Below are 21,613 nucleotides of genomic sequence, written 5' to 3'. Positions count from 1 at the left end.
TTATTATTAAGCCATAAAATGCAGCTATGTATTTCAGACTAGATGACAACAGAGATGAATACAAAGCTGTGTAGTGTGGTATCCTTGATCCATTTGATCCCTCTGCCTTCAAAAAAATACAACACAAACCGGTATCCAAAGTAGCAAACCATGCTCCACCTTCCACAGGGACTTTACTACAAATCCCAGCCAGCATGGAGGAGCCAGGACAGCAGCCCTCTATACCCATCAGAAATGACAGAAGTCACTTTAATGGTCAATTTAATCACGTCAAATGAAGTCCTGGATATGTGAAGTCCTCTTTACTTGTATGGAATCTACGGCAGAACCCTGACCCTTCACTCTTCTAAGTTCCTTCTCCCTTGTCCCCGAAAGGTAAAGCATGGCAATGCCAGAAAACCATTTAATAGAGTTAGTTGCCTTTGATGTCATCTCTGAAGAGGCATGATTGTAGATGATTATTTTGTCTTTTGAGGCTCATTGGTCATGGCTTTATCGTTTCTTTTTGGTTTCCTTCTTGGGTTTCTTGCTTATCTGTGGAGCAGTTGCCTTTGGCTTCTTCACTGTCTCTGAATTCTTAGGCTCAAAACTGTCCGAGTCCTACAAGAATCAATTAAGAAACAGTCAGTAACTTTTTTTTACAATTTGCTGACAGCTCACTTTGGGAATTTGAGTATAAGCCAAAGGAAGCAAGTGCTGGGTATCTCTGTTGGAACACATCTATATCAAACTGTGTCCACGTTTAATGAGACTTGAGCAGCACCATTTCTGCTTCTTCCGCCTGTGCTTTTCGATGAGCCTGAGTTTATGCACAGAAACAGGTTGTTACCAGAGAAGCCGTTAAAGGCTTAAGTGTCTAAGACAGGCTTTGGAGAAGAAAAACAAAACCAACTTTAAAGGCAAGAAGAAAAACAACGCTAAATGAAAACTACTCAAATTAGGAAAAGGAGAAGATACCATATAATCACCAGTGTGCGTGGAAACATTCAGCAGGTATTTCTGCCAAATGTTAATCATTATCATGTGCAAGACAAAAAATATTCCCCAAAACAGCAGTAAGGATGTAAAGTTCAGAGCCTCTAAACCAAGTCCCAAAATCCAGGGAAGGAATTGCAAGCAAAGCTTTCTTCACCTGGACTAACAAGGAATGCTTAGGTATCTTACTTGTTTCCTTCAGGGGAGATGGCAGATAATATTTCAGCCATGCGAAATAAAGTCTAGTTATCTTGTAAAAACACAAGGGAACAGCGCCAGTCTCATCTGAGAAAGCACACACATGCAGATTGCCTCCTTTCATTAAATGCATTTGAGTATAAATATTGCTTTAGCATCTTGGTTTCTATCAGTGAGAGCGTGCCAACTGGAAAAGGACACACAAAAAATGGCTGAGCAAGACGTGCTAGTTTCAAGCTTCCAAGACAGCGCTCCAGATAATGGAGGGGGAGGCAAGCATCTGACAGAATCCTTTTAATCAAGGAGCTTGGTTCAAACGTCTCTCAAGTTACTGGGCTATTACAGTTCACATCTGTGTGGCTTTCCAAGGAAGGAGACTTGGCTGGCTTTCCAAAGGCTGTAATCGGTGCATGGGGAGCTGGCAGGCTCTGGAGAAATGGAGCAACATGCAGTTATTACTCAGGGATGCAGTGTGCTGCCGCCATAAAGGGAACACTGCTGCCTTCTAATGTTCAAACCAAGGTAGACTTCAAAGCCTGAAGCCTCCAAGACAGAGAAGCTCCTCAATATCCTACCAAGACTCAAGTATCATTCCCAAGATCTGGAGGGGTAGCCTCTGGTGTTTACGGTCTTGTAAATTAGTCATATGGACAGTAAATCAAGAGGACTGTACACATGTGGAGAAAATAAAAAGTAGCGCATGCAAACATCAAAGCTTACTTGCAAACTTAAACAGTAACAGGTCCTTGAGCTTTATCGTTTTAAGAGGGGGCCTGGTCTTCAGTTTCTCACTTCAAATTAAAGCTCTCACTCTTTTCAGCTTTCAAGAATCAGGCTACTCAGTATTTCTCAAAAATTTATCAGGGGAAACCGCAGACTCTGACAGAGAGGGGCTGGTGGCTGCAGAATAACGGTGCAAGACTTGCAATGCCACTGCATCATGACTGGCAGCCGCCTGCTTCATCTCCCTGCTGGGAGCTGCAGCTCCTGTGGCAGGACTAGCAGGAGGGAGCACGCACCCATGACGGGGCCACGTCACTAATCCAGTACATCAACGCAACTTCACATCATACCAACAGTTAAAGGTGAAAGAGTTGGGTCATGAACTGTATCCTTCACACTGTACCTCACCCTCAGGCATTCCCTTCCCCAGACAGGCTGAAAATTTCCATGCTTCCTCTGCACAAGAGGGAACAAACATGGCAATAAAGGTAGCCTGAAAACAAAATTTCCCATGCTGAGTTGTTCCTGAAAATATACCGTAGACATTTAGACAAAATCTGTATCAAACCACCAAACCTGCAGCCTGATCACCAACGCTGAAATATCCGTCCCCAACACCACAGACGTTACCAAGCACGTGGAGCTCTTTTTTCAGAAAAGCCAGGTAGATGCAGGTCACCCCACTGTGGATGTTGTCTAGAGGAATCGGACTCCTGTAACTCCGCTCAACCTTTCACTTTAACCTTCTCCTGTACTAACTGCCTCAAAGGATCCTCCACTTGCCGGCCAGGATTGTCAGTACTGAAAATTGCCTTTCTCACGTTAGAACATACTAGAAATTTCACCTGTATCTTGTCTCCAAAAATCGCCAAACAAATTAGAGCCTGAGTCATTTCCTGAAAGGCAATGCCTGCAAAGGTGACATCCTGCCTGGCAATTAACAAAGCAAATCAGCAGCAGGATGACAACATGGGGTCAGGAACAGCGTGTACATTTAGCACACCTTGTCAGTGCTTCAGGTCACTTTTTTTCACTGATATTCAGAGAGACCCTGGCTCAGGTATTTGTTCCTGACTTGCTAATCTGGGGGTAAATCACAAGACAAAAGCTGGAGGTAGGAAAGCTAGAAGGAAGGAAGGAAAGAAAATGAACAATGAAACTGTCATCAATCCCAGGGGCAGACCACTGTGTCTCCAGTAGCTACTCAAAGTTCCCTCCCATCCTATTTTCTCTGAGTCTGCCCACCTATATCAACACTAAAGAGCACTGCTTACTGTCTTATGGGATTTGGAAACTGGCAGGATTATGGCTAGCACACAGATAAGCTGGAAAATGGCTCCAAAGAAGAGTCCGTAGCGTAGCACATTCTCCATGAATGTGGGCTCAGGGATTTCAGGTGGGGAGAAATCCAACTCAGCAGCCATCGTGAGTACACCCTTCTTCTCCTCTAATGCTCTCAAGAAGACTGGTTACTGCAAGGGGAAGGAAAAAAAAAAAAGACAATTATTTGCATCATGCTTTCTCTTCTTCACTTTCCAGTATCAAAAAATGACAGACTATCTCATGCAGGTTTTTTGAAGACACCCTTGATCTACAAACCCAATAACAAAAAGGGAAATGAAACTTGCATTTTATTGGGATGCTTGGCTTTTACCACCTGCCTAAGAAAATAGTCCTCCAATGCTAGTATTAGTCCATTTGCAGGTGAGGGCAAGACAAACAAAATATGAACAATATTCATGAAACAATAAGGGAAAAGCTTAATAAGCAAGAAATACGCTTCTCCCTGAAGTTGATCACGCATGCAAGGTGACTATTATTCATTTTTATTTACATTGTATATGTGGTCCCAGCCTTGTTGGTTTAGATGGTGTACAGAACCAACTACTACTTAAATAAACCACACAGAAGGTAGATCTGTTGAAGACAGAGGAATGAGTCGTGTTTAAAGTTAAGCATGGCTTTAGTGGCTGGTTACACTAAGCCCAATATACCTGCAACAGTCACACAGGTAGTTTGTGGCAGAGTTCAATATTGATCTCCTGGGTCCCAAGCTAGTTTCTCAGTCATGAGTCCATCCTTTCTTCCTTCCTTTATCTTTTGCTAATGGAGTTGTCAATTCATTCTGTGAATGACTAATGGCTTTCCACAACAACGGAGAACCCTCCTGCCACAGTTGCCAGAGCACACCACAGGAAGTCCCAAAAGGGAAATTCAATTAGTCTGAGATGCCATCAGAACTCAGCAGTCATTACTGTCTTACTCAGTTTTCCTGGCCTGTCTGATCCTGGTGTGGACTTATTGAATCAGCACTACTTACTGATATTTACAATTCTCTATATTACTAAAGCTTGGGTGTGAGATTTTGCTGCATACATGTTTCAGTTGAATGTAGTAATTTGCCTGCTAGAAATTATCTCCAAAGCAGGCTCTGTATTTCTCAGGCTAAGAGGAGATCTCTAAAATCTGCAGATGTGATCCAGTTCAGAAAGACTTAAGTGAAGTTATAGTTGATAAATTTGAGAATCAGTCAACAACTCAATGCCATTGCATAGGAGGCAAATGTCATTTGGGGGCATACAAAAAGGAATGGTATATAAATTACAAGAAATAATTATTTTGGTTTAATTCAGCTAAAGTACAGGATCTTGTTTTGAATTTTAAAAGACAGGAAAAAATTCCCAACTGCACAAACTGCCAGTGACTGGAATGCAGAGACTGTGAAATCCCTGGTGCTGGTGATTCAGAAGAACAGATCAGATAAGCATTCGCCTGGGATGGGGTGTGAGTATATATAAACCTGCCTTTGAATCAGGTGATAAGAATAGGTGACCTCTCGCGGTCCCTTCCAGGTCTGTACTTCAGTGAAAGAAAATTTTTCACATTCTGATTAAAATTCCATAAGTGAGGGCTGCATGAGACATGTACATGAAGCCAGAATACACGCTGGGCCACCCAGGCTTAGCAAGACCCAATGCAGACCCGAAGGCTGCACCGTACAACGGTGTGAACAAAGCACGCATAAATGTGGCTCATCCTTAACTGCTTTTAACTTTTAAAACACCCTCTCCCCCAATCCACTAAGGTGGCGGTTCCTAAGCAAGAAACAAAATCATGGGAAACTTCACCCTTGAGTTGCATTTTATCGCAACTTTATTTTTGGGATATCTTTTGAAAACATTGTTTTTGCCCACCCCCTTCCTCAAACAGAGCAGGAAGGGATGTTGCTTCATTCCTCACCCAGCGTTTTCTCAGGACAAACTCCTACTGATAATTCTGATTCACACACCTGAAACACAACAGACAAAAATAAACCAGGAAAGGAAACCAATACAATAAAAACAAAAAATCCCTGTCCTCATCTTCCGCAAATCTCCCCTCCTTTCCCCTTTTCTATTTCACCTCCCTTGAGGGTATTAGTAATTTTCTAACAAATTCCAGGTGACATGACCAGCATCAAGATCTCTCGCACAGGCTGGCAGCAGCCACCACTACCATTTTAACCGCTGGCCCATGAAATATGCTCAGAGAAGACCTGACATCATGCTCCAACTAGTCATAGTAGAGAGTCCTTGCTTGCACAGTAGCCACAGCAGGGAACCCGCATTTGGATCATTAATTTTCCTGCTATCAGTGGAGCTGAACTAATATTAGCAAAATTCTTCCCAGTTTTAAAAAACTCCTGTGGTTAACACAATGCCCAAACCTGCACCAGCATGGAGGCTAAACGTTACACAAAGGAGCAGGCCAAAGCTGAACACTGGGGAAGCAGGATTCAGCATCAGGCACGCCGCCTTCTGCACCGAACACAAAACTTGCAAAATGAGTCTTCTCACCGAGAGCAATACCTCCTTACACTTTGCCTGGCAGCTAATCCAGCAGGTCCCTGGATGATAATGGAGTCTTCCTCCCTGTTCCTGAGAAGCTAACAGTTTCACCACCTCTTCCTTGGCTAACATCTCTTCTTCTCCACAGGTATCAACCACCTGTTTCCTCAGACCGCCTCACCTATTAATATGGCTACACTTAAAGTAATTGCTCTTAAATTGCATTTAAAGATCAGTACTCCTATTTCAGACCCTGCAGATTATACTCATTCGGTCTAACAGCAGCTACCGTGTCCCCACAAGCCTGGCCACCTCATTGGAACATAACAGGTCACAAACAATTTGCACTGCACTACAAAAATTGGTCTTGACTATCTGTTTAAAAACATTCAGTCCTGACTCTATTAGGGTTTTACAGCAAGCTAGCTAAACCCCAGAAAAGGACTTGGTCCTGTTGCAAAGCCAGAGCTGCACCACAGAACGAGCAAGGGGCTACTCAGGGCTGCAGGCTCATGGTTTTGCTCAGTGACACCACTCGAAGACGATGCGGCTGTCCCCCTGGGTGCAAGATCAGAGCCTATGATAAATAACCATGTATTTTCAGGATCAGGACCATAAACCGGCCATCTCAATAGAGCTAGGCCAAATTCAAAACTTTCTTTTTGTTGTCCTACATCTCCCAGCTGGCATCTTCAAGAACTGGCACTATATAAATAATTAGTGTAGGACAAAGCCACAGGAGCACTTCAGGTAATATATATATTAGCTTCCTCTTGGGATGGAAATAAAGAGCAACAGTATTGGTGCAAAACCTGAAAGCTTCTGTCAAAGGATGAGGCAAAAGAAGCTCACGCTGGATTTCTGAAATGATTTGGTCGGTGTTGGGATGGAGACTGGCCAGTTCATATTGGCTTCAGGGAGATTTGCGTGTGCTTAGCACCGCTGAAAACAAGACCATTAGCGAGGCCAAGGAGCCTGTCTGCAGCCTTACGGGCCCCAGGCCAGGCAGCCGGGTTTGCCAGCCGTGCCCGGGGGCCGTAAGGAGAAGCAGCTGTGCAGCCTCAGAGCAGAGGATACCCGGAGTTCCTCCTCCCTCCTCGAGAGGACAGCTCTGTGCGGCTCCCTCCTGCAAGCCGCGGTGGCCAGCCCTGGCTGCAGCAGGAGGAGCGGGCCCTCACGGAGCCATCGAGGCTCCCCTGCACTCGAGGCTCTTCTACCCGCTTCCCGGGTGCCCAGAGCGATGCTGAAGCCACCGCTCCTACCCTTCCCCACGGAGACGCGTCCCAGCAGACCCCCAGGCCGCTCCCGACCCCCCGGCCCCGGCCTCCCCCTCACGGCCGCCCGACTCGCTCACCGCCCCTCTCGGCCAGGCCTCGCCGCCCCGGAAGTGATTCCCGGCGACAGGAAGTGCGCCACGCCACGCCCCTAGCAACCCCCCGGGGCGCCGCGTTGCTAAGGGCGGCCTGCGGGCAGCTCGGGGTCTGTGGGGCCGGGCCGGCGGGCGGCTCGGGGGCTCCGCCGCCGGGGTCCTCCCGAAAGGCCCCTGAAGCCGCTCGGCTTCATGCTGCCGCGGGTCTAGCCCCGGCTGTGGGTGCCGACGCCCTGGAGGGTCCCCACGGCCAGGCCCGGGCCTTTACGCCTCAGGGTTAATGTACTCACCCCCTGAATCGGTGCGAGCCTTTTAATCCCCGCCATCGATAACGTGGCCTTTCAGTCCTGGCGGGTTTCTTTTTATCCACGAGGTTTTGATCTGCTCCCTTGAAGTGCTCTGGCAGCAACAATTAAGACTCGTGCTTCTGGCTTTGCTCTTGCTGGGGACTTTCTTTTTTATTTAAAATTTTTAATGTCCCGATTCAGTATCCAGCTCTGAAATGGAGATGTCTCGCTAAAATGACCTACAAAGGGAAAAATGCCTTGTGTTCTGTTTTGCTGCTTTGTGGTATTTAAAGAATCTGATTTGTTTTGCCCTTTTCCTAACCCTAAAATATCAGTAGTGCCAGGTTAATTTTGCTGCAGAGCTTTATTATCAGAGAGCCTAAATACTGTGGGGAAAACCTAATCAGTTATTTATCTACTGAGGGAGTAAGGTATGGCATTTGTAATAAAAGGATTTCCTAGGCTGTTACCAAGCATTTGAATTAAATGGGTATTAATGAAAACAATTTCAAAGGTTTTGAGCAATTGGATTAAAAACCTTTCATCTTTTTTAGTGCAGAAGACTTTACAGACAACTGGAGAATGTGCACGGCTGTGAGTTGCAGAGGACAGAGACACTTGTACACAGAAATTCTTGTAGCATAAAAATCCTAAGAAAAAAAATCCTCTTAAATAATTACTAGAGCTTTGACTGCCCCAGTGAGTGGCTGTATTGGCTCAGGGCTCAGGAAAGGCAGTAAATTCTGCCCTTTCAGCTCCCAAACACTGATTATTTAGGACACAGAAACACTGAGAAGGGAGAAATAATTCTGTGAAGGCGAATGTCAGGAGAGATCCTATCAGTGTGGATTAAGCGGCAAGATTAAATTCTTCCCAGTCCTACCAGTACACTGAATTTGGCGGTGCTGCTGTCCACATACACCTTCCCACAGGCTCTGATCCTCACAGTTTGAAGTTTGCAGGCAAAGGGGGAAAAGACACACTTAGATTGCAACCAATACTGCATGTTTTCTTCCTTTCTCCCCCAACAGAAACAGCGCAACTTATTCTAAGTAGATATAGGCAGGTGGGGAACTGCTAGTGTGTCCCCCCGAGACTTTCAAAGACTCCTGTGGCCAAGGCAGCCCTGCAGAGGAGACATTCAGCCTTTGAACCGCAAGCAGGTGGTGCCATTAGCCCGCTTTGGCTGCATGCCTTTCACCAGCACCACGCTGACCCATTCCTTTAAGCTGATTGTGAAATGATAAAAAAAGGAAGCTATTTCTAAAAAAAAAAAAGGAAGATTTTTTCCCAAAGCTTACGAGAAGCGAGTGGGTTTCAAAGCTAAAATTGATTCAACAAGCATAAATGGCAATTTTGTCAGCACCCAATTCTAAGTAGAGACAGAGTTCAGGCATGATGTGTGTTTCTCCAAATCCAAATCATCCTTAGCTTTTTTAGTTCTTTCTACATTTATTCTTTGGTTTGCATTGCAGTATTTCCTGCATGTCTCTGCTGTGAGACCTATTTATTACCAATCCTTGTACATGTACCATATCCTTGTGCACCAAGGTCTTCTCATCCTCAGGCTGCATATTATTCAGCCAGGAAAAAAATTAGCAATACGTGTTTTCATTTTTCAGCCCTTACGGGAAACGTGGCCTTCCTCGCTCCTTCTCCGTGTGTGGTAACACAGCTCACTCAAATTCTGGTTTTCAGCAGAAGCTTTCAGAGCACTTTCCCAAGGTGAGCAGTAATAGCAACGCTTGGATTCTTACAGGAAACCAAGTCACAGAAAATAGGCAGACCAACACCCAGCCTACCCTGATGGGACAGGCTGTTGTTGGGGTAGTCACTGGCTGGGCGTTCACAGACCCTTTCCTCCACTGCCTCTCCATCTCAGAGTATGAAGGTCTTGGTGCTTCCAAAAATCAGAAGTAGGGCTCTCAAGTGCGGCACTGGCAGCCAAAGGACCTTTGTGAGCCTGGTCACCGCGAGCTGGTCACAGGGTCAATTGATTCTCACTATAACGTGCTGTGTAACCTTCTAGCCAAGGCTCCTTTCCAAACTGAAATGAGAATGGTAAGACCAAAGACAAACTCCTTAACTACTGAGATTCAGTGCTGGCATCCGAGCTCTGTCTGCCATGGTTGGAAAAGGAAGGAGATGGTATTTAGAGAGCCAGAAATTCAGGAACCAGTAACTCACAAGCCTACAGCCGAGTGTAACATGCTGACATCTGGCTGAAACTCTTGGCAGTTCACTTGGGCGATGCTGAAACGCTCCAGCAGCTCTGCTAGGAAATAAACAGCCAGACAGGTACGGGCTCTATAAATGGATCTCACCCGCAGAGCTCATCAGGCCTCCTGACAGATACACACCTCGCAGGCTGGTGCCATTTGTTCTATTGTAGTCTCAGTGATACGTTAATGTTTGAAGATTAAGTAGGCTTTTCAAGCAGGCTTTAACACTATGAGACAGTCCTTTCTGATCGCACTTCCTTGCACATTTTGAATTCCTGATTTATTTTGTTTATTTTTAATCTGATCTCTTGCTTCAGACTCATTCTCATAGTGCAAACTGTGCTCTCATCCAGAGGGACTCCGTCCTTGAGATTATTTTGATTAATGTTTGTATTCAGCTTTGTACCAATCTGAATTCCTCAAGGGAAAATTCTCCCTGGGAACTCTACTGGTGTTTGAAGGATTGAATCTAGAGGATCTGAAGACCCAAGTCCCAGCACTTTATTCTTCCAAGGTGGAGAAACCAAGTCTCAGGTAATTTTCTAATGGAGAGTCTCACCACACCTACTGGGTTTATGTTTTGGATCTTCTGTTTCTTCCTTAGAAGAAACTGGCAACATGGGCCAAATCTTGTCTTTCTCATGTCACTTTTGTGTCCTTGCCTTTCACAGAAATGATTGCATTTTTGCAAAGAACTTAGGAATGAGTGTTACTGAGTATGCACTGGTAATGGACACTGTAATTAAACGACTGATGATCAACTTAGTTACAACGTGCATTAGTTCTGCCACTTGGGATAAGACATTTGAACCAAAATGTGTCCGATCCTACCTCTAAGATGGCAAACCTAGGCAAAAAATTAATTTCCAATCATCTCAGGCAGTTCTGTTTAATGTAGCATTAGGGCATTTGCAGTTAAGTCAGTCACCACCCCATCTCCCAAGTAAAAGCAAACCAGAGAGAAGACTTGCGTGGGGCTCTCTCAGGAGTGGAGAGCTTGTAGAAGCTGAGGACCAACAGCCCCCATCTGTACCATTTTGGAGAAGCGCAGAAAAGCTTTTCATAGCTGAGAATACGGGATAACTTTTTTGCCTTTTGATGAGTTACTTCTTACTGTCATTAGTTTCAACCTCACAAGGTGAACAGGACCATTTCACATGCTGCTTGGCTTATCTGAAGCTGTGCGTTGTGCAGCTGGAATAGACAGTGGTGATTTTTTAAAGCATGGCATGGAGACCGGAGGAGGTAAAGCTAAAAGGAAATCAATATCTGGGAAATTGCTGCAGGATCCTAACACTGTGTCCTTTGTCAGCGAAGGATCGGCACTGAAATAAAACTAGCTGGCACGTGTTTTACCCAAGGACCCTAGGGAGGGTAGGTCTGCATGGATATGACTCCAAAATCCAGCAGTTCCAGCTGCAGAGGTACCTGCGGCAGCTCGGACCTGGTTGTAGAGTCCACCAGGCTTGCACTGGTGTTGGCTTGGGTTTAGAGGGCAAATCAACAGTTACCCACCACACACTGCTAACCTGAACCGACGGCTGTGGGAGGCAATTTGAGTGTTTCATACCTGTTTTGGGAGCCAGCAGATGCTGACAACACTAGCTGTGGTAGGGAGGAAAGGTAGGGAGGAACTGGGCAGGTTCTAGGGACAAATCAAGAGATATTCTAAAGAGAAAACGCTGTTCATTTTGCAAAACAAGTTTGTCATCTGTTGTGCCAAATTATTATTGATTGATGTTCCCATGAGGCATGCTGTCACACAAGTACATTTAGCCTTTGACACCACTGATACGCACCAAGCACCTCTCAGGCTGTGAGGAGAGCAGAACTGCAGCCACAGTCACCCTCCTGTGCGTGCAGGGGCTACCAGCTCCACCTGCATGACTATTCCACTGAAAAAATAACCACGAGTACAAAGACCATAGTTGCCAGCTCAAACACATAGCGCAACACGGATGGATGCAAAACTGGCTCCCAACAACACTGGATCCTATCGAAGTCTGTAGCATCTTTGTCCAGAGATGTTAGCAGCCAGAGCACCCATCGTGGGACTCAAGCCAAGGCGGAACTGCTGGTGGCAGTGGAGATCACAGCCGTTTCTGCCGCAGGGGAAGTAGCCTTGCTAGCCAGAGGGAAAGCTGAAGAAGTCTGGTGGAGGAGCTCCACAAATGACCCTTCTGGGTCCTGGGAAGATGTGAAGGTTTTGACTAAAGCTGGGACAGGAAATCCTGGGGACAGAAAAGCTGCTCTGTTTACGCTATTTCAGAACTCCTAAGCTGTATACACCCTAAAGAGCCTGGAGGGTTTTTAGAAATTTCTGCTGCCTCCCGCAATTAATCTGAAGTCATAAAGACTTGTTGTTATGTGAGTCTTGCTGGGTCCAGCTGTGCATGACAGGAACCCAACCTCGGCAGCGCAAGGAAACCCCTAGGATGATGGAGCTTTGTACAGCCTTCTTTGAAAGCAGCTCACTTGAGATATGAATGCGCACCACAGCCCTCCTAATCCAAGCTGGGCAGCAGGCAGCTATAAACAAGTCAATTATAGACTGATTCCCCTTGATCTGAGAGATATTGCCCAGTATCTTATAGCAGCCCTGGGTAAGGCGATGGGCCAGACGGATAGAGAATTAGCTCAAAACCACGCTATAGGATAATACCTTGAAACAGCGTATGGAGGCTCTCGACTGGTTTCACAACATGGTCTGATTCATCTGTTCAGCCAGCGTAGCACCAAGACAGTGGAAGAAAAAGAAGTCATGCTGAAAAATTGGTGCAACCAGCCTCACACATGAGAGAACATGAACAGATTGTTTCAAAAAAGCAAAGAAAAACCCTTTCCAGTTTGCAGAGACAGTATGCAGCTGTGTGCACCAGTACAGGGATCTTGGAAAACCTGCTCTGTGCCACCCAGAAATCCCCTTCTCTGGTGCTCGCGAGTAGATGATACAAGTGATATACCTGCCTGATTTGCACGGCAGCTCCTCTCTCCATGAACAGGCTGGTGCCATTTCTTTTTACAACTGGAGGAAGGCAGCAGTTCTTGCTTCTCTTCACATTCTTGTTCTGTTTCTCAATTCCAGTAGAAAGACCCTGGTCAGCTGCTCAGTTCAGGGTCAATTCAAGCTCCTGCTTTGGTCCGTTCAATCCTTCTTCACGATTTCTCTGCAAAGTGGCCTAGTCCTGATTTGATATCAAAGGGAACATGAGCCCTTGGAGCATTTGAAGTAGGGAGCACCCAAAGGCCTCGGTGTACATCTGTCTAGGTACAGAGCAACTGTTATTTAACACCACAGAGTCACTTGGTGTGCTGAGCTCACTCGAGCCTTTCCAAATGGTTGGTTACTGCTTACCAAGAGCCCACAGCTTGGAAGGAGGATATTGCTTCGCTATGAAGTGAGCCATCATCACAGTGCTGATTTCTCACCTCGGCGAGAAGCAAAGGGGCAATGGCAGAGAGTGAGACCAGCGCTGAATGCTTTCGACCCCCTGCACACGCAGGCACCCACACGCACACCAGATGCACCATCCTTCCCTACAATCCATCTCTGTCACCAATAGCTGCAACAAGCGCTCTGGTGCAAGGTGAAGGTATTCAGCAGCAGGCAGATATGAGTCATCTCACCTGCTGAAACTTCTTCCCAGCATCGAGTCACGCAAGCCCCGAGACAGGAAGGTCTGGGTCCCCATCAATTCTGGGTATCATAAAGTCAATACTGAAAATCTGGCAGGTGGAACTCATGCTGGCACCTCATTTTTAACTCCTCTGAACTGTCCGGGTCTTCTTGGCACCAAGGCTATGTGTTCTTTTTAATGGGGCTTTCATAAACCTTGTTCCAGGAACGAAAACAGCTGCCAGCACATGCAGCACCCCAGGGTAGACCCTCGCCTTTTTCCAGAGCACATGAAGGGAGCGGGGCTCTCCAGCTGCTTTGTGTGCTTGATGTGAAGCTGTGATGTTTGCGAGGGACTGAAGCATGAACTGCCCTGCTAACGCTAGCAGGTGTGAGTAACAAAGGAGAAGGAGGAAAAGGCTGATAATCAAAGAAAAAGAAAATAGCAAAAAGATAAACCCTCCTGAGCAGGCAGTGTGAGAAAGTATTAATGGTTAACTCTCCCTCATTGTGGAGCAGGAGGAAAAAATGCAATTGCAAAGGGAAAGAGAAGTTTATCTTGCAAAAAAAATTTGTCATTTACTCTGCCAGATTATCCTTGTTATTACTTGCTTTTCACTCTTTGAATGATAAAGAGAAAGCATGCAAATGACCCTTGACTCCAGGCATAACCCTCTCCCTGCAACCTCCCTGCCTGCGTCCTTGCACACAGAAAAAAGAGGATGCTAAACACAGCCTTTGAAATTCAGCAGGATAATTGATTCTCTGACGCGTAGAAGCCCACAGGACTCCTGAGGGAGCACAGGTATAAAAAGAGGAGATGCACCTCCCTGGCAGCCAGAGGACAGCTGGGGGGAGATCCGAGAGTGTCCTCTCTGCTCAGCACGCATCCCTGTCCTGCCCAGGCAGCGCGCGGAGGGGACGCGGAGGGGACGGATCCAGCAGGGCTCACAGAAGCAGCCCCAGGGAAGAAGAACTTGTATTTGCAACAGGGGAAGGAACCAGCTGGGCGGGAGCCAATCTAGGAAGAGCTTGTTTTCTAAGGGAACGGTAAGTGTGAGTCTCTGTATGTGCATTTAACAAGATAATGTCTTTTCAGAAATTGGAGACAATTAAATTACGCTGAAATGCAATCAAAGCTGGCATCAGTAATTAGCTTTGCCAGGTACAATATCCTTTGTACCATATAAGATTTTTTTGTACCAAGTTATAGAATGAAACAATAATTGAACTATAGGATAAATGCAAATTGATAGAATTATAATATAGACAAGTCTTGTAAAAACATGTTAGATGTTTACTAGCTGTAGCATAGTTTTCCTCTTTTACTATACTGATGCGATTTCCTTTTACCGTGGAAAATGAACGCTGTTTTACTCACCCCTCAATAAAACTGCGTTTGAGCCAAACCAAAGTGCGAGGAGAAACACAACGGTGTGTTACAGATAATACGAAGCCAGCTACAGTGCGGCAGAGTAAGGCACTTAAAAGGATTTCTGCTTTTCTAATGTAGTATTTCATAGTATAAAAGTCTGAACTTTATAAAACCACAGGGACAGTAAAAGCTTTGTTTCATCTACATAGTGGTATTTTAAAGACTGATCAGGTTAAGGTTTCAGAAACAGTAAGAGACAGTTACCCCATCTCTCAACATCATTGTCACGATGCTGCTGTTAGCGTTGCACAGGATGGAATGAAGCTATTGCGCTTTATCTGCTGGAATGACTCTAAAAGCTCTTCATCTTAAGGGGAATTTATTTATTAATCATTTTTTCACATGCTGCCAGAATGGAAAGTAAGGTGTCCCTCACCTCAGGAGAATTTCAAAGGTGACAAGGTTTTGCAGAGCTGTCAAACTGCCTGTACGCAGGGTGACACTTCAATTCCCTGGCTTCCCCTCTGAAATAGCAGACACTTCTGGGAAGGGGTTAGGACTTTATTTCTGGGTCCTTCCTGAAGGAAAAAAGGAGACAGAAATACCCAAGAAGCAGACTGTAGTAAAGGGAGAGAAGACAAAGCAAGACAGGGGAAGAAAGGCAAAGCCAGAAACTAAAAAATGATTGCAAAGAAATTAATAGCAGAGAAAAGGAAAAAAAATCTCAAAGGGACAAAAAGTGATTCTGGAGGAGAAGCCAGCATTCAAAGAGAAATTAGATGCAGAAGGAAAGTGGTAATCAGGGCTGTATCCCAGGAAGAAAAAAGGGAAGCAGACAACATTGGACTAGGTTTTCTTTTAATTTACATTGATATTTCACTTCTCAGCTCACATAGCAGCTTTCCTGGTACTGATTAAATCTCCTGGTTGGCACTTTCTATAGATGCTGGTGCCACCATCTCCTAGTACCTCCTGGCAGATGCTTTAGATCACTTCTGTCTAGAAAGAGATCTGATTTGGGATTTGTCTTGGAGATATTTAGGGGAGAGAGGCACAAAAGCAGCATGCTTTTTCAAATTCAAATGAAAAAGGGAAAAAAAAGGCTTAAAATTTGCCCTAAAACCAGTTGTCCTGCAAGTCTTTCTCAAAGTCACTTTTTTGCTGCTTCTGAGTATTTCTTGGCTCTCAGAGGGGCCAGAGTGATGCTGGAAAATGCCACATTTTGGAGTTAGGAGATGCCCCCCATGTGTTTGTGAGAAGCTCCGCTGGAGCCAGGACCCATGGCACTGCTCCTGGGGAACAGATGGGGAAACCACTGGACCCCCAGCCTGTGGGCTGGGAGCACAAGCAGCTGGAAACAGGGATTGGGCTGAGAACGAGTTTAGGGTAAGAAACCCCATTTCTTAGTGCACCACCTTGTCCGTGTCTGTCCACGCACTTCTGACACTACCACTAATTCTGTTATTAGCTTCCACAGTATCATGATCGGACCCACTTGCATAAGCACTGGTCCTTAATTAGCATTCCTCCCTTTCAGAAGAGCGGACAGCTATGTCCGAGCAGAAAGACAGAGCTCCCTGCTGATGTTTCCCATCAGAATGGGCCCCCTCCTGCCACCACCATCAATAAAACCCACTGCTTGGAAAGTTCACTTGGGCACTTAGAAGCCCAACCAAACCCTTTCCATTTGGAAACTGCTCTTTTTGCAAAAAAAGTATTGTTATACATTTGAAAGGTTTTTTTAAAAAAATTCTCAAGTGTTTTTTTCTCTTACGGAGATCAAACGCCTTTCTGCTCCTTTCTTCTATAAAATAAGACAGGGAACAGGGAAACTTGATATTTTAAAGATTTCTATCCACATTCTTAAAGAATCTCTTTTGAGCGAAAGATCAATCGCTTTCAATCAGAACTCAGGAAGAGCATTCACTGAAATACCTTCCTACTGTCCCTCGCTTCCAACGACAAAAGCATCGCATTCAGCTCCCGAGGGTGTGTGACCTCAGACAACTCTGCCCCGACTCATTCGCAGCACTTCAGCCAGCGCTGGGACGCGAAGCACGGTGGCCGTCTGTCGGAGGGCAGACACGCACGGCTCAAGTCCACCTCACCTTCTGCCGAAGCGGGTGCTTGGAGCTGCGTAGGCGCCTCGCTGAGCAGCGGAGGGGGGGTCCTCTTGACACAGCAGCAGTTCAGCTCTCCCGAAGGGACGTATTTCGGTCCGGTCCCCCTTCTCCCCAAGCACACTGACTAAAGGAGCGGCCTGCGTTGCATTTAGGCTGATCAAGTTCAGCGCTGTTGCCTCCAGTGAACAGGTTTGCCAGAGTTACCTCCAGGACAATATTACCCTTTGCCCAGGAATTTTATTTGGATTTCCCTGTTTCTCCCCGATCTCTGGACAGCCAGCAAGGCAGCCCAGTCAGCTGTTAGACACGGATCTGTGCCATACAGCCGTGTGAGCAGACACACGTCCCCAGGAGAGGTCCCAGGGGCTGGTCCCGTGCAGATGGTCCCGTGCAGGCAGTGAAGTTGTTTTTGTCAGCCTCTGGCATCTAGGTGCTCTTACACTTGTCTTTACAGGCTGTGCAGTGGTCCCCGGGGCCTGCCCCAGCCTGAGAGCTCTCCTTCAACCACAGCAGGCGGACAGGTCAATAAGGGGGTCCCACAGTGCAAAATGCTGCTACTCAGCCCTGCCTCCTGACCCAAGGGAGACACCAGCTCTCCGAGGGGTCACACACAACCGCTGCCTCCAGGAACTGCACACCCTTGCCACATCAAGACACCTCTGCATTGGGAAACATCATATCCACAAACATGGAGGCACGTTTCCAGTCCCTTCATGCCAATAAGTGAGCAGGGAGACTGAGAACACAAAGGTGACACTTGGCCTCCCCTCCTGGTCCTCAGCATCTCAGTGCCGCTGACTCGGACTGCTCTGCATTTCAGGTGACCCCAAAGGGTAGAAGATGCTGGATAAGGCCACCCTGCTGCTGTTCCTGCATTTAGTCGCATGCTCCATCTCCTCTCCTCTCTACCCAGCTCTCAGGTAAGCTGCTGAGTGTTTTATCCACGCTGTGCCTCATCTCTGACCTTGTGCAAAATAAGCACGTGCCAAATTAAGGTTGCCAGCACTTCTAAAAGGCAGATGAACTGTATGTGCATTGGTAAACCTATTTCTTTACCCTGGCTTAATTTTTTGGGAACACTGCTAGCCTAGGGGCAGTGTCCAAAGGCAGCAGGCACCTGACATGGAATGTTTCAACCCAAGCAGTTGGTTTTAGAATTAAATGCTGGGTCCTTTAAAGGGAAATCTGGCAATCTCCAGAGCAGCCAGTACCTCCAGCTCCATCACTGATGAAAATTTGTGCCTGCAGGCCACCTGCATTGAAATCAGAACTGCAGAAATTCTAGCACATGAACTCAACAGCTGCCTATTAATATTTCAAGTATTTCCTTGATGACTGTTAGAAGTTACAATATTACTTCCTACCACTACAAATCAATGGAAGCACAAAATCGAGCATTGGGTTGTATAATGTGGATTTGCAGTGTCCCACAGAAAATGTTTTTAGCCTTGTGCCAAAGCCATGGCATAATGATACCAGAATCGCAGGAACTTTCCTTGAGGATGTTGGGAGCCCAGCAAGGGGAAAAGTGTGTTTGGGGCAGCTCTATCAACCATCTTTTCAGTGCTGAAATGGCTTCAGGGCACTTTCTAGCAGGGGAGAGTGATGGACAACACTTGTGTTACTGATAAGATGAGGATGGCAAAAGGAGAAAGAAAAAGCAGAACAGGGAGTAGTGGCCAAGATGACAGATCCCTGACTGGCAATTGAGCACGTCTTGCAGTATGCCTTGGGTTTGTTTTGCAGGTACAGTCCAGGGCCAGTTGCTGCCAAGGCCATGAACTTCCAGCTCCAGCAGAGCAGCCCATTGCAGAGCCATAACCCCTCGGCGGAGGAACAGGATGAGGAGAGTTCATTAACAGACGCCACCGAGAAAAGGTTTGTACCCCACCTCTTAGCCCTGCTGCAGCAAGAGTACACTGGTTATGATCTTCCCCCAGCCCAGGAACAGAACAGCAGGTCACTCCAGGGGAAGAACCCTGCAACCAGAGCAGAAGGCTGGGACTGTGCCAGCTTTCACCATCACCCACGTCCAGAGCCACATCCTGCTGTACCCCAGCAGCAGGGACATACTGACAAGGGCAGGGTCACAGGCCCAGCACTCCTGCAGGAACATAATTTTCCACCAAGCTCTGGGAATCCACCTGTACGGTTGTTAAAGCATCTCCTTTCCACCCCTGCTCGGAGATGGAGTAGGGTTATTTCTGTCTGAAGCAGGGAGGACTCATCCTTGCAACAGTGGGACCAGCCAAGTGGCTTGTGCTTCCTTTCCTCGTGGACTTTTGGGAGCCTGGGTCTAACCACAGGCTAGAGACCCACTGGAGGCTCCTGTCACCCTGTTCCAGACACAGCCCTCACAGGAGGTGACAGCGCACAGGAATGTCCCAGTTCCAGCTCTGCCCTCTCCCAGCCTGCAGTTCTCCTCCTCCTTTCCACTGGTTCTCTGACCTCACCCTTGGTTTTCAGGCACTTCTCCTTACTTGTTTTAGTGTGGATATTGATTAACAGATATTTTATTTTGCCTGCTGCCTCCCTGTCAGGCCTGAGCTCCCTCAAATCCTTTTACCCTACAACATGAGCACAGGCCGATACCAAAAGGCATTGGCTCTGGCGTATTTTGACATCTGAAACACCCATTTCTCACCTAGAAGGTTCATTGCTAGCTCAGAGAGCACACCTTGTGCTTGTATTTCACCCCTAGGATGCAGCGCCATGCTGATGCCATATTCACTGACAACTACCGGAAATTCCTGGGGCAGATTTCCGCCCGCAAATTCTTACAGACCATCATTGGCAAGCGGCTTGGGTATGTCACAGCGTTTTCCTGTCCTAGGGCTAATGTTTTGCTTATTACGCGGGCAGTTTCTTTCATGCACGTAGCAGAAATTGCTTCTGTTGCAGCGGAAGGCAGCTATCTCTCCGGCCGTTCCACATCCCGAAGGGCATCCTGCATCCCTATGTCTCGGATCCCCCTAATCACAACTATCATTAAGCAGCCTAATTAATCCTTTCCTCCAAGGCTATAAATGTCAGATCAGCTGAGAGCTCTATCATAATATTGACAGGCAATAATATTTGCAAATAATAGTTGCAATGATCATTTGAACACAGAAAACAGCCTCTCCACTACCACCCAGGTAGCTGTGGCTAGATATATCGGTGACTACCACTAAGTAAGACCAACTAGTTGGATGTGAGGCAGCTCCAATCCCTCTCCTAACACAGGAGCAAATACAGCTGACCAATTTCTTACTGAAATTTAACAGAATGGCCCTAGGCTCAGACCTAGCAGGTTCCCTTGCCATGCTGCTCAGCCTGAGCCAAACTTTGAGCAAGGGACTAAAAAGCATCTCTGAAACAAAGATGTTTCTCATCTTTGCATAACAGAAGCAGTGAGAGCAGCCCAGGAGAAGGGGTGCATGAATTTCTGACAAGGCGCCAGTCTGACAGCATCCTGATGGACAGCCGCTACCACCAACGGATGGTACTAAGGGACTTCCTGGGAGCCATCCTGCAGAATCAAAGGTAGGTGGGAATCAGCTCATTATCTGCTCACCACAGGAGTAAGACAAGGTCCTTATTGCTGTCTGGCTTCCAGATGTGAAGCTACTGGATTAAGTATCATCTTTCAGGTACACTCAGAGAAAGAATAAAGCTCTTACCTGACCCTGTAATCCAGCTCTTCCCTTACATGGGCAAGGAGGGTGCTGGTAAGGAACAGCCTGTCCTGAGCCAGCCCGCACCACACACACTAGCACATCACTGTGCTGTCTTCTCACCCTCACAATTGAGTAAAATAGCAGCAGGAGAAGAGAATTTCTCTCTCAATCCCAATTATGCCATCACTGCTCTGTTCTCTCTCAGGCCTCAGGACATCAACAGCAGTCGGTTAGAAGGCTTTCCCAGCACCCTGGCTAAGCTCATGTAAATACTTCTCCCTTTTTCATCTCCCCACACTCTGGTGAGTACCATTCCCTGCTCAATTCTGTATGTAACACTGCTGCTGCACTGCTCAAGCAGTTTGAAGGCTCTCCTTCAGCAAAGACTCCCACTGCTGCCCATGAAAAAGGGCACTTGCTGCAATTTAAGGGGAAAAAACTCCCAATCAATTTTGTCAAGTATCTAAAGCTGTGTTAGTCTGAACAGATAGACCACGAGTGTTGTGAAGCCACATGTGGATGTCTGGGAACAGGCCTGCAGCAACCAAAAGCAGCTTTGTAAAGCTATCTCAGCCCATGTGCCCAGGTGTCTAAGCTAGGCTAAAGGCAGACAAAAGTCTTCCCCTAGGAGTAGAACATGCCTCTAGATCCCTGGGACATTTCAGGTTTTCCCTGTACTCAATAGGAAAGGAAGTCTTACTGTTTTCTGTACCTCTCACTCCTAGAAGTAGTCACCTGGAACTTGAATCTAAATCTTGCCAGCCCTGGGGGACCAAGTGCCAGCAGACAGTCCATCCTCGGGAATACCCTCACTTGTACAAACATCAGTTGTCCTGTTTGAAGCAACCTCATCTTACTCCTCTGTCCCATAGAAATGAAGCCTGTCTAACCCTAGCCAGGGGTGTGGATACTAGACCTGTGTGCATACTAAACCAAAAAGGGGCTGGGGAGGGGAGAAAAAGCTCAGAACTTTACCTAAATCACACCTATGGACTCGGCTGGGAGAGCATGGCCTTTCAGCATCTCTTGCCATGCTTGACTTAGTTACCTTTCCAGAAATAAGGTCAGCCAGGAAAAGCCGCCAAAGAATGAAAAAAAACTTGTGTGTGCTCACAAAGTTTTCTCAGAATTCTCTTTTCCTCCTGCTTCTGTCTAGAACAATTCAGAGCTCATGGATTTCACTGTACAGTAAGCCCTTCACAGCAATGAAGACATTCCTGGATGTGACCAGCTGGAAAC

The 21,613-nt window shown here is 46.6% G+C and overlaps 2 protein-coding genes across 6 annotated transcripts; one reads left to right on the top strand and one right to left on the bottom strand.

The window, feature by feature from the left end:
• Positions 1–7,522, bottom strand: MANBAL (mannosidase beta like). 5 transcript variants are annotated; one of them, XM_075768924.1, is made up of 5 exons: positions 7,078–7,107; positions 6,536–6,665; positions 5,137–5,185; positions 3,171–3,368; positions 1–600 (listed from the first exon to the last, which is right to left on the bottom strand). In XM_075768924.1, the coding sequence occupies exons 4-5, from the start codon at positions 3,318–3,320 to the stop codon at positions 493–495; spliced, it is 258 nt and encodes an 85-aa protein (XP_075625039.1). In that variant the 5' UTR covers positions 3,321–3,368; positions 5,137–5,185; positions 6,536–6,665; positions 7,078–7,107; the 3' UTR covers positions 1–492. The 5 variants fall into 5 exon arrangements, with proteins under 5 accessions (XP_075625039.1, XP_075625041.1, XP_075625038.1 ...); XM_075768926.1 differs by lacking the exon at positions 6,536–6,665 and having other exon boundaries at positions 7,078–7,121; XM_075768923.1 differs by lacking the exons at positions 5,137–5,185; positions 6,536–6,665; positions 7,078–7,107 and adding an exon at positions 7,383–7,522.
• A 10,018-nt stretch (positions 7,523–17,540) lies between these two features.
• On the top strand, positions 17,541–20,929 carry GHRH (growth hormone releasing hormone). The gene is made up of 5 exons (XM_010310437.2): positions 17,541–17,635; positions 18,462–18,593; positions 19,417–19,521; positions 20,103–20,240; positions 20,580–20,929. The coding sequence occupies exons 1-5, from the start codon at positions 17,556–17,558 to the stop codon at positions 20,641–20,643; spliced, it is 519 nt and encodes a 172-aa protein (XP_010308739.1). The 5' UTR covers positions 17,541–17,555; the 3' UTR covers positions 20,644–20,929.
• Positions 20,930–21,613: the final 684 nt, after the last annotated feature.

Source organism: Balearica regulorum, chromosome 16, assembly GCF_011004875.1.
Source record: "Balearica regulorum gibbericeps isolate bBalReg1 chromosome 16, bBalReg1.pri, whole genome shotgun sequence".
Taxonomy (NCBI): domain Eukaryota; kingdom Metazoa; phylum Chordata; class Aves; order Gruiformes; family Gruidae; genus Balearica; species Balearica regulorum.
Note: the sequence above shows the minus strand (reverse complement) of the source record. Positions and strands in the feature narration are given on the sequence as shown.

What these genes read in the sequence shown, in the direction of transcription:
- MANBAL (XM_075768923.1), bottom strand. Translation starts at nt 3,320, where the DNA reads ATGGCTGCTGAGTTGGATTTCTCCCCACCTGAAATCCCTGAGCCCACA. An exon ending in TTTCCAAATCCCATAAGACA is followed by an intron (nt 601 to 3,170) that starts GTAAGCAGTGCT and finishes TGATTCTTGTAG; the next exon opens with GACTCGGACAGTTTTGAGCC.
- GHRH (XM_010310437.2), top strand. Translation starts at nt 17,556, where the DNA reads ATGCTGGATAAGGCCACCCTGCTGCTGTTCCTGCATTTAGTCGCATGC. An exon ending in CCTCTCTACCCAGCTCTCAG is followed by an intron (nt 17,636 to 18,461) that starts GTAAGCTGCTGA and finishes TTTGTTTTGCAG; the next exon opens with GTACAGTCCAGGGCCAGTTG. An exon ending in ATCATTGGCAAGCGGCTTGG is followed by an intron (nt 19,522 to 20,102) that starts GTATGTCACAGC and finishes TTTGCATAACAG; the next exon opens with AAGCAGTGAGAGCAGCCCAG.